Source organism: Pavona decussata, unplaced genomic scaffold, assembly GCF_977016875.1.
Source record: "Pavona decussata unplaced genomic scaffold, jaPavDecu1.1 SCAFFOLD_386, whole genome shotgun sequence".
Classification (NCBI taxonomy): Eukaryota; Metazoa; Cnidaria; class Anthozoa; order Scleractinia; family Agariciidae; genus Pavona; species Pavona decussata.
The window spans coordinates 2,101,094-2,112,805 of record NW_028145758.1 but is presented as its reverse complement, the minus strand read 5'-3'; the positions used below and the strand labels follow the sequence as shown (position 1 = coordinate 2,112,805).

Below are 11,712 nucleotides of genomic sequence, written 5' to 3'. Positions count from 1 at the left end.
ATATTCATGACGTTGCGCTTAATCGGAACTTTATTAATTGATTACTAATTTAATAGATTTATCTAAAACCAATTAACAACGACTGAGAGCCCTTTCAATCTATATCTAGTGAAAACCAAAAACAATAGAAATCTGTAAATTGTTCCTTTTATTTCCCGCAATTTTGTTTCAGTCAATCACGTTACCATAGTAACTGGACATGCGCCATGCATGCCAGACGAATCACCGACATTGCTCCAGTCGTTATCATCAAAGGTAAAGACGAAGTTACTAAAACTGATCGTAAGAAAAAGACCAGGAAACAACCTAAAACGTCCAAGAAAATCTCTAAAATGAGCAGCCCACGGACCCAAAAACCTCAGCATCAACCGAAAGGACCGAGAACCGAATTGGATTACGAAATCGAACGGCTGAAAGCAGAGATTCAACAAGAACGGCAAATGAAGTAAGACGTGAGAGTTGAAGTTGTTATATTAGATTTGGTTGAGCTTTTGATTTGGCTTTAATAATTGTAGCTCAATTTGCTTCGATAAATGCATGAACTTTTCACTTTGAGTTAAGAATTGAGAAGTAATTAACGTTTGATAAATCAGCAGTTGCCCAGTTGATATTATGCACCAGTCAATTGAAACCCCCACCCCCCCGGACCCGGGACAGATAGGGGGATAATAGGGGAATATAAGCACTTTTGATCAAAGATCTGTCCCCTGGGGGTGGTAGATAAGGTGCGTTTTGCTTCTTTATATGTCCCCACCTCGGGGAATCAGGGAGATTTGACTGTGGTTGACTGGTACCGAAGTTCGTCACGAAGTCAATCGATTGCACGTGGTCATTTTTGCGCCATCCATATTGGCTTATATTGGCAAAATGCTTCGCAAAATTTGGTTTAAAGACAATTCAAAAGTAAGAAGAAAATTCATTCCAGTTCTATGGAAAACTCTGCCTACAAATCCATGGTACAGCCATGGGTACAAAAATGGCAGTCGCCTTTGCTAATATCTCATAGGTAAGGTTGAAACAGAGATTTTAAAACCACTCATTTGGAAATGATATATAGACGATATATTTTCGCTCTGGACTTTAAGGAGCTCGGAGATAATGCAGTTCATTGAGCAAGCAAACAAACACCACCCCACAATTAAATTTACGGCTGAAATTTCACAAACGGAAACATTTCTGGATTAACAAACAGTTATAGGCGAAAGATTCTGAAGCAATTCAGTTCTTGATATGCGTACGCAGTTCAAACTTACTGAAACATTTCAATATACACACTTCTCTTCGTGCCACCCACCAGGGGTAAAAAAAGGCTTCATCAAAGGCGAAGCACTGAGACTTCTCAGAACAAACTCTTCTAAAAAAAATATTTGAAAAGCAAATTCATTAAAATCCTACATCACACCTACAGGAAAGAGGTTATCTCGAAAACCTTGTTCAAAGGGACCCTCTCAGAAGTGCAATTTGAAAACAGGAAACTAGCGCTAGCACTCCTTCAAAAACCAAAGGAGAACAAACGAATCTTACCTTTCGTTAAACAACACAACCCAGCAGTAACGAAAGACTTGCATTTAATAGAGCAACAACCATTGCTCAAACAAATCTACAAAGACCTGCCCCTCATATGTTACACTGAGGGGGCGGTCAGTCAAAGATATGCCAGTGAGAGCCAAATTATGCGCTAGGGTGCCGTGCATGCCTGTTACTCTTGTACCCAATATGATTGCTTGTGATAATCCTGGCTCTCCTGTAGAGTGGTTCCATTTCGAATGCATGCGACTTATGGATGCACCAAGTCAAAAGCGGCTTTACACTGACTGTGCTGTTTAACATTTTCAAAGCAATCACTGTTTAGAACTGCTCTGTTGCAATGTGAAATTCATATTCTTGCAAAATTAAATAATCTGCAGCAAGTTTTGTTCAGATGTATTACAAGAAAACTATTGCCTTATTAAAGTATATTTTCCTCCTGATCAATAAAGTGTGAACGGTTTCATTTTGTTTTGTTTTGTTTGGTTTGGGGTTTCTAATCCCTTGCCAATTTGTTCCCAGGGGTAGGGGAGTTTGATCTCACGATTTTCCCCCAGGGGCTGGAGGTTTTGGTATGATTTGATCAGGGACTTTGTCAAATTCCCTATCTGTCCCGGGTCCGGGGGGGTGGGGGTTTCAATTGACTAGTGCATTATGTTGATGTATGATTCAGGTTGGGGAATCACCCTTTGATTAAAGCTTAATATCTCCATACAATCGATGTGTTTCAAAATAAAAAACACACTCAGATTAAGCTTAGTTGTTTTGATGATATGAAAAAACGTTTTAAGGCTACACTGATCGAAAGGCTCACAAATGCCTTAAAAATACCCGTGTTTGTTTATAAAAATAACCTGCATGTTGTTGTAATTTTAGGGAAATGTTAGAACAGTCTTCTGTTGAACTTGAGAATACAATCAGTAATCTGGAAGAAAAGAACGACAATGTTGAAGATGAAGGTAATTTACTTTTGGATCATGACCCAACTAATAGCCAGTCTGGAGAGTATGACAGAACTCACAAGATCTTGTGTGTGCAATGTTCATGAAAGAAGAAAAAGAGGCATAATTTTTCTGAGAACCTGTGTATCCATGTGCTGTGGTCTGTAGACTAGACTGATAATATGTCAGAAATTTGGTAGTTGTAGGCTCTTGACAATGGCAGATTCTGTAAGCTCATGCGGTTTCATGCAACTCCATCCAATGACTCAATGTTACATATGTGAGACATGGTATATTGATACCACAGTTCTAGTGATGTGTTAAACAAAGAAAATGCCGACCACAGAGGGCCTGAGGCCCATTTCTCGAATGTCCTGGTAACTTACCAGGCCTGATAAGTATATTTTTAAATGTTTTTTTCACCGGCTTCACAGTGATTACAGACATGGTACTTGGCCAATGTTTTCATAGAATCATGAGATTTTAAATTTAGTGTTCAAAGCTAACAAAAATTGACTTCTGTTAAGAAACATTTATCACCAAAGACACTTATCGCGCCCAGTAAGTTACTGGGACTCTTGAGAAATGGGCCCCTGGTTATTAACTTCATATTCTTTCTGTGATTACTCTCAGGGAGGGGCAAGTTCTTAACTTTGATTGTTTCATGTCTCCTTCCAAGAGTGGAGAATTAGCACTTTCAAGAGGCAACTTTATGAAGTCCCATCCTTTACTCAGGGTCCCTTCTCAGGGGATGACTGATGATAGGTGAATAATGGAGGAGGAATAAAAAAAGTTCCCTTAAAATTGTGTCATAGATCAGAGCAGGCCCGTAGCAAGGCTAAAACAACTGGAGGGGCCGAGCAAAAAATGGTTAAACAAAACTACTCTCCCCTCTCCCCCTCCCCCTCCCCCTCCCCCTCCTCCGGCCGGTCACTCAAAAAACAGACCAAGTAGGCAGTTTAAAATGCAACAAGAACATCAAAAAAGCGGTAGATTTAGCAAGTAAAACAATAACTTTGCACCTGCATCACACTTTTTGGTACATTTCTTTGCTGTTTCTTTTACGCAGAATACCACATGAAATTTCCCAATTTCACGTTTGAAGGAGGACATAAAAAACGACTTTTAAATTTGGAATCGGGCAGTAAGAATTCGACTGCAGGATAATTTTTTTTCTCTGGCTCTTGAGAGGACATACTTGTGTGGCTTTTTATAATTACGTGTGAACACTAAATTGTTTTAAACTAAGGGCATTTATATTGCTATCTATGATGATAAGCGGATGTCAGAAAACAAGTAGTTTATTTCAACTGCTTTCACGGCTTGAAATTGGTTGATTTCGATCCAATTTGGTTCTTACTTCCTTTGTTGTTGTTGTATATAAAAACAAACTGTTAGCGAAAGAAACTGACAGGTAGTAAACAAATTATTGAAGATTGTGAAAAGGCACTTGCAGCGTCAGAGTTCAAGACTGACAGTGCATATTTATTTGTTTCACTTATACATTTCTTTAGCACATTGTTTTTTAACTTCCAAAAATTCTGGGGGGACTCAAGCCCCCCCCTGCCCCTCCCCCTGCTACGGGCCTGCAGAGCCAGCCCGGTCAACCAAAGTAAACTTTTTAAATTGTATTCTACTATTAATTGTAATGCTATCTGTAGACAATGAATGGAAGACAAGGTTTGAGACACAGCAGGAAATGAACAACCAACTTGAAAAGCAAGTTATGTTATTACGGGACAAACTGGGTCAGCTGAAAATTCCCTCCCGTGATGGTAAGCTCACTCTGACATTTGACATTCTGTATCCTTAATTCGCAGTGTACACTGTACATGCTTTCCTCGGTAACAACTGTTTTTCATGTTTTCATATTGTAAACTATTACTGTGTAATTTTGCTTTAGTTTATTTTCCTCTTATTTTCTCACAATCCCTTTTTTCATCCATTTCCTGATTGCGTTATGGGTTCCATCTCAATATCAATATGTTGTTACACTGAAAATTATTTATTTCATTATTATGGAACCTGTTTAACTGAAACACCTCTCTCTCATCAACCTGGAAACTTTTCTGTCAATCACATTGACTCATACCTCATGTGAGACGTAAATGATGCCAAATGCTGTTTGCGAAATCCTTTTATATATGTGCCATGAGAGGTATGAAAATTTGACAGAAACGTTTTTCAAGCCACTCAGAGGAGCTTTCAATTGATTTAAAAAGTCGTGTAACAGTGAAATTGGTGGTAAGAAATATGTAGTCTGTCTCCAAACCCTGACCAGTTTTCAGACTTTGAGACCAAAATGATTAAAATCTATACCCTATTCAGACTACATGTAAAATGAATCAAAAGCCACACCCTTTTTCGCCGCACATACCTACCAGTATATAGATAATTTATATAGGGGAGTGCCCCTCCCCCCTGTAGTCTAGCAAATTGTATCATACATAAGTAATTTGGTAAATACACTGTGTTTCCTTTTTCTTTCCCAGGAAAACCAAGTAACCACCTCAAAACATATAATGGATTGTCAGATGTAAGTGTAATGGTAATGGTAATGCATTTCTATTCATTTATATATTCAAATGCGGTTTACATCAGCATGCGTCCATTAGTGACCTCATCCTCCCCACCCAACCCATGAAATCATGAAACAATACAAAGTCCAGACCAGCATACTGGGAACTCCATGCCCTACTCTTTGTAGGGCATTTGTCAAGTGTCAAGGGTTGAGTTTGTTTTCTCAACTATTTTGATGACTATTGGTAACTCCTAGGGGCCTCCTATGTAGCTGTGTAAAATTTTTAAAATAGGTACCCTAATGTCAAATCCATCTTCATCTCTAGGAGTTACCATTTGTGAAAGGTATGCTGGTTTATTTCATATATTGTTTCAGGCTTCCACTCCATTTTTTATTGAAACACCCGTAGGGTGATTGATTTCAACCCAGAGAAAGTATAATTAATTTTATTTATGTTTTATTAGTAATAATGACAATACTTACAATTATACTTTTTAAGAATAACAACAATAATACAATAATACTTACAATATTTACTATACATACAGAGAAAGTATGGTCATACACATATCACTTATACATGGGTCACAGTAGCACCCCCCTCCCCTCCAGAAAATAACTGGTCTGAATAATCGTTCCCTCCATCAAACTTGACAGACATTTCCAACCTCTCAAAGCAACATTATTATTGAGAAATATGTCTAAATTTAATATAGACAACAAAATTTACAATCTGGCTTCTCTTTTTTTTCCATCAGGCAGAAATCAGAAAACTAATGAGACAGCTAGAGAGAGACAAGGTGGAACTACAAGGGCAGCTGAGAGACCTGGAATGGCGCTTAGATAATGAATCCAAGGTTTGGAGTGATTTTTTCTAACTTGGTGACATTTGTTTTGTTCTCTTTTGCTCTCTTCCGTCTTAATGAAATCCCGTTTGAGCCAGGTCTCAGTCAAGTGATTTATTTTAATTCAATCCCCCATCTTTGATCATTTCTTGTATACAGTTACCCTTCCAATTATTGAGATTACTTAAACTTTACTTACTTAAACTTATGGAGGATGTCTGCTTATGATATTGATAGTAGTTTTATGGTGTTTGCTGCCAAGTTTTTAAAACAAGATTCAGATTAAGTGGGCAACAGGGTACCTTGTTTTATTCTGTTCCAGGAATTAAACGGAGAAAAAAAAAATTGCTGTCTTTAATACTTATTTACTTTATTTGTTTATAATTTCGGTCCACTAAGTTGATCTTGGGCAATTCACATATCCAGCATCAAAATTCTGGGCCAAACACTTTGATATGAAAGAAACAAGTCTAGTTTCTCTGTCCATTAACAAAGCTGTTTACCAAGCTTTGTCTTGTTATTTAAGTCTCTGAAAAAACTGACTTTAATGACAAAACAAAAACAGTATGAACAAGCACCTTGGAGAGATCTATTGTCCTTAAGCAGATATATCTCTCATTTGGACTGTTTCAATTCACATTATCTAAACCATCAATAAGACATGGTGGGACGTCTACATTTAATCAAGTTCACAAATGCCAACTCTTCCAGGAGTCTCCCGGATATGGAACACATCTCCTGGTCTTGCTTATGGGTCATAAAATCTCGTGAATAAACTAAGATTTCGATCTGAAGCAAGTCATGATTATTTAATTTTTTATTAATCTGCTAATTACGTTAAATGTGCTTCCAGAGTAATAAAAAAATGAGTGAATTACTATGTAAAAATAACACATTTAAATAACTTGTTTCCTAGGCATTCTACAAGATAAACGAAGAACGGAAGAAATACTTAACTGAGCTGGATGAGGTCAGTATATGATTGTTAGCTTGCAGTCAAGTGCCTTGTCTTTTCAGCCTCTGGATAAGTTTTAAAACAGTGTATCCTTAAGAGTGTTCATCTTGTGCAGGAGTCTCAAAAGTCTCACACTTGTGGGCGGTACCTGTTCATTCACTCTTGTATTTTGTGAGTGAACCTAATTTCATATAAACCACATGGTTTTGTGTAGGTTTCTTCGCCATTTTTACCTTCTACTCAAAAACCTGTATTTTGTAATGTTGTAGTCTGAGTTCCAGTGCGGCAAAAATATAATAAAAAAATGGTCATTAAGGCCTGTTCCAAACATTGTGCTACTGGCGTGCCGAACTTAAATCAATTTGACCTGGCAGTGACATGGCAGTGGTTTGTTGAATTTAATTCAGACGTGCCAAATTCTAAAATATATAAAAATTAATATAAGAAACCACAAAATTAACCAAAAATACATCAAAATAATTTATCAATTTAGTTCGGTTGGGCAATAGCACGCCGTTTGAAACCAAGTCGTGCTAAATCGTCGTGTCGAACTTAATTCAGCCTGCCGAACTTAATAGTTTCGAACGTCTTGCTACTGCTGTGTTGAAGTCGAGTTAAATTCTTGAATTTAGTTCAACACAGCAGAAGCACGATGTTTGGAACAGGCCTTGTGTCAGGTTCTTAAGGATGTGACTAATTCCACTTCTTTAAAGAAAGGAAAAAACGGTGTTCAAGTTCTTTATTAAACAGAAAGGAATATTTTAGAACACTAGAGAAGAGTTTCTTGCACTTTGTGAGTGTTCTTAAGGTCATTCCCCTGTTTTGCAGTGCGCAACTCTACTGCGCACAATGGTAAAATAAAAAAATACGCTCATGTCTAGCTAACTACTGAGTATCACTCAATCTGACTTGCATCTAACAACAAAATTCTTAACTTGCATTTTGCGCGGAAATTAAGGTGTTTTCATAAGACTCGCCCCAGTCCCTTCGCGGAGAAACCAGTTTTGAAGCTCGATTTACCACTGCTTTGTGAAATATCTGCAAAACCAACCCGGTGAACCTATTTTCTCTTTTCAGATTTCTATCCACATTATCGTTTGCCAACTACCGTGAAAATTTAAGGAAAATCCTAGTGTTAGAAATATCAAATTTTGCGCCTAATTTCTAGCCAATGGACATTTTGGCCTACCTTCAGAGGTAACGAATTAGTCTATTTTGTGAAATATCTCAGTAGTACTGGTTAGGAATAGTTTTCAAACAGATTTCAAATTGAAAACGATTTATGAACACGGAAAAATTTTCAATGAAATGAGCTGTTAACGGTTCTCTTCAGAAAATAATTCCTGTTTTGGGCAAATGCTCTATTTTAGTCCTTTTTGTCCAAACATGCAGAAATTACCATATTTCAATGCGTCGTTGCTGAAGAACAAGCACGGTGACCCCCTCTTTTTATTTCATTTTTGCAGTTTACGTATAGTGAACCACACATGGGCAAAGTTTGGAAAAAATCTGAGTGTAGGTTCTATTTTAGGGGAATGACCTTAAAATTGCCAAGTCCTTATAACTCAACAGGACACAACGAACAAGTTTTTTTAAATTTCTTTTATATATAAAATGTCCTGGGATTTTTACGCACTTTCAAACTTGTAGGCTATTGATGAAACTTGATGACATTTTTACCTGCAAATTGTTTTCAGTATAATTCTAATATGGGATTACTAAATATGTTACTATAATGTTAATAATTATAATTTGTATTAGGGTATGTGTTTATCTGGCTCTTGTCAGAGTATCTGATTATTTTGCCCCATCCTTCTTACAAAAACTCCTTGTACACTGCAGAAACCATGTTAAGAAACCTGCATGGGTCCTTTGCAGTGAGTTTGCAGTGTAACCCTTGCCTATTGTTTTTTAATTTGCAGACTGCTGCTTTCATTGACGAAACAAAAACCAAAACAAGACAGGCTCTTAGTGATGCTCAGAGAGAAAATGAGGCACAGCTGCAGGCAGCAAAATTAAGGCATCCTAAGCAATTTGGTCTGCCAGATAACCAAAGGATTATTGATCCAAGAAAAGGCCCCGTGAAAAAAGTGGCCGCAGTACGTAAGCTTCCAAAATTAGAGAGCGCTGGATCGGGAGGAAGTGGATCATCTGGAAACAGTCCAAGCCATAGTTAGCACACTTGGTAGTGTCAGACCATCCTGAAATGTTAAATTTTGCTGCAGTTGTCTCAGAGACATTAGTGTCGCATGTAAATTAACTTCCAAAATTTAAAACAAAGGTGAAATTTCTGCACATTTCCCAAACAATGATCATCCACAGAATGCCCAGATACTCTTCTTGTTGATATGGACACCACTGGACAGAATATATGGAGTAGCTGTTTTAAATAGGTCACTGTGTAATTTACAGACAAAGTAAAATATTTTGTCTCAAGGCATCCTTGTAAATAGGAGAGGTTCTGTTGTCAACAATATCATGAGCTTTTTTTAAAAAAAATGTACAAATGAATTTTTTTTTTCTTTTAATTGTTATTCGGAGGAACAAAGCAAGGTTGCTAAGAGCAAAAACACAAGAAAGTTGTTTCTGGTTATTTAAATATAACTTATGCATCTGGATAGTCCAAGCCTTGTGATGTTCTATGCTGCTCAAAACAAATTCTGGGTTCTTAGTTCAATTAATATTCTGTGTTGTGGAGACTTGATCTCTATTAATAGCAGTCTGTAAATAAATTGAGTGCAATGTTTCGGAACACTGTAAATATATCTTTTATGTCAATACCCATACTCCATTACAAAAGTGTATTTTTTATGGCGTTGAACTTGATGCATTTCGTATTAAAAAAATTAATATTATTCACCGCAGAATAAATAAATGACAGTTCATTGCAGTCAAGTTGTGTAGTACTGTGTTGAGGGGATGGGAGTTCAGGATTTTCAAATGACAAGTGTAAAAGACATTTACCAGTATGTTTCTTTTAACGACTTTTAGAATAGTTCCTTGTAAAATCTTAACAACCCAATGAAAGCAGATGCGATTGACATTATAGCATGGCTTGTGGTAATCCTGACTCCCAAAACATGAAACCCAGATTTGCATCTTGTACAGTAGTTCAAAAATGCATCCAGTTCTTGAGAGCTGGTCAGATTTGTGGATCCCCTGTTTAATTTTTCATACATTTGTTCAAATCTCCGAGTAACCAGGCTTGTAGACAAGAAAGGGAATGCAAATTGGATGGAGACAAGCCATGATGCAGTCACTTCAGATAACCAGATTTTACTAAAATCTTGTTGTTTTGGTAGAAACTGGATGGTGTTCATTACATCAAGTAATGTTAGAAGTATTATGAGTCCAAATAGCCCACTGTGAATTGTAAACCATGGTGTCAATGTTTTTGAAGTCTTTTCCACATAATCAAGAAGGGACTCGTGAATTTTCTTTGCTGAATTAAAATCTGTGGCATGTGTCATAAGACATTTTTCTGTGAAATCAACATGACGAGAGATGCTGCGACATACAATGTAGAAAGTGCCACAGGCGAGTATTGAGCTGAGATGGGCCCAGTTGAGCACGGCTAAAGTGCAGTAGTAGAAGCCCTTCTGAACATCGCTTATTTGAGTTGTAAATTTGTGTAAATCAGTGAAACTGAAGAAGATGTTGACTTGAAGAGCATTGGAGCAACTCCAAGACCGGTGATTGCAAATATGAGAAAAAAGTTTGCACCCATCCAGTCTGTTTTGTTTGGCTGCACATCTTGTTGCTCTCCTAAAGGAGCAAATTCAAATCCTGGGATTATTTTAGAGGAGGAGTGATGGAATCTGTTGCGTGGATTAAAGAAATACACACTCATGATTGTGAATGACACTGTTGACGACAGCACCAATAAGACAACAAGCAGAACAGAGCCAATTGGTGGGTGTTGATTGTCAGCATGAGCTTGAGTCCATAAGAGTCGGGTGATGTGCATTTCCATGCCAAATGCCATCCATATGAACACAGCCACAATGATTGATGGCATCATCGAAAAATTAGGAATCCTCTGCCAGTTAGTCCCCCTGGGCCAGTTAGGTGGAATGGCATAGATGATGTGTATGAGAATTATTAGCGGTCTTTGTGATGCAACAAAATCTTTGAGCTGTGCTAATAGGCTCCTCCTATCCACTGTGAAAAAAAATTGAACAATAAAATGACAAAAAACGACATTATTACAAGAGGGAACAGTTGGAGGGAGCGGCGGTTTCATTTCCCAGCTCAGACCAAACTCTTTCAATGTTTTCCTCTTTTTCTCCAGTTCAAAAAGCCAAAAGTAGATATACCCCCCCACCCCCCCCCCCCCCCCCCCGCCAAAAAAACATGATTTAGATTTGTGAGATTTTACACTTTTAGATATAAGCATTTCCCTTGGACAACAGTACCATGCTTGCCCTATTACAAATCAAAAGGACTTAAAGGCCACATCCTCTGCCTCCCTTTCTTCCCAGTTCCCACCGGTCCAGTGGGTATGGCTTCATAACATCCATCATACATGTATGTCTCTCCTACCAGGATGCACTAAGCAGGTAAGGTTTAAGTATGAGCTAAACACGACAACTTTAACAACGACTGCGTAACGTACCAAAGTATATTTGCGTCAAACGTGTTACTTACAAGCGAGGCCACAAAACACGAGAAAAGCGGTGGGTGTATGCTGATTTTTGTGTAGAAATCTTCAAACACACGAGCATTCGGCTTACCTGAACGCCATTCTCTCTCGAGCGGTTCAAGATGCGTTTCAGACTCTTGTCTTTCCAGCTCCGACATTGTTTTATCTAAAGGATTGGGCTATGTTTGCAATTTGCGGAAAGGTAATACCTAAACGGTACTTGTGTATTTCGTGGAATAGCCGAGATGACATTTGACACCCATTTGTCACCAGATAGGACG

General features: G+C 37.8%; 2 protein-coding genes across 2 annotated transcripts; one reads left to right on the top strand and one right to left on the bottom strand.

The window, feature by feature from the left end:
- The first annotated feature begins 67 nt into the window (after nucleotides 1–67).
- Nucleotides 68–9,679, top strand: LOC146451611 (coiled-coil domain-containing protein 169-like). Its single transcript, XM_085099082.1, has 7 exons — nucleotides 68–445; nucleotides 2,404–2,486; nucleotides 4,130–4,243; nucleotides 4,961–5,004; nucleotides 5,748–5,846; nucleotides 6,751–6,804; nucleotides 8,712–9,679. Exons 1-7 carry the CDS (start codon nucleotides 207–209, stop codon nucleotides 8,964–8,966), a joined length of 888 nt encoding a protein of 295 aa, XP_084955208.1. The 5' UTR covers nucleotides 68–206; the 3' UTR covers nucleotides 8,967–9,679.
- Nucleotides 9,542–11,712, bottom strand: LOC146451610 (uncharacterized). Its single transcript, XM_085099089.1, has 2 exons — nucleotides 11,523–11,712; nucleotides 9,542–10,950 (listed from the first exon to the last, which is right to left on the bottom strand). The coding sequence occupies exons 1-2, from the start codon at nucleotides 11,587–11,589 to the stop codon at nucleotides 10,400–10,402; spliced, it is 618 nt and encodes a 205-aa protein (XP_084955215.1). The 5' UTR covers nucleotides 11,590–11,712; the 3' UTR covers nucleotides 9,542–10,399.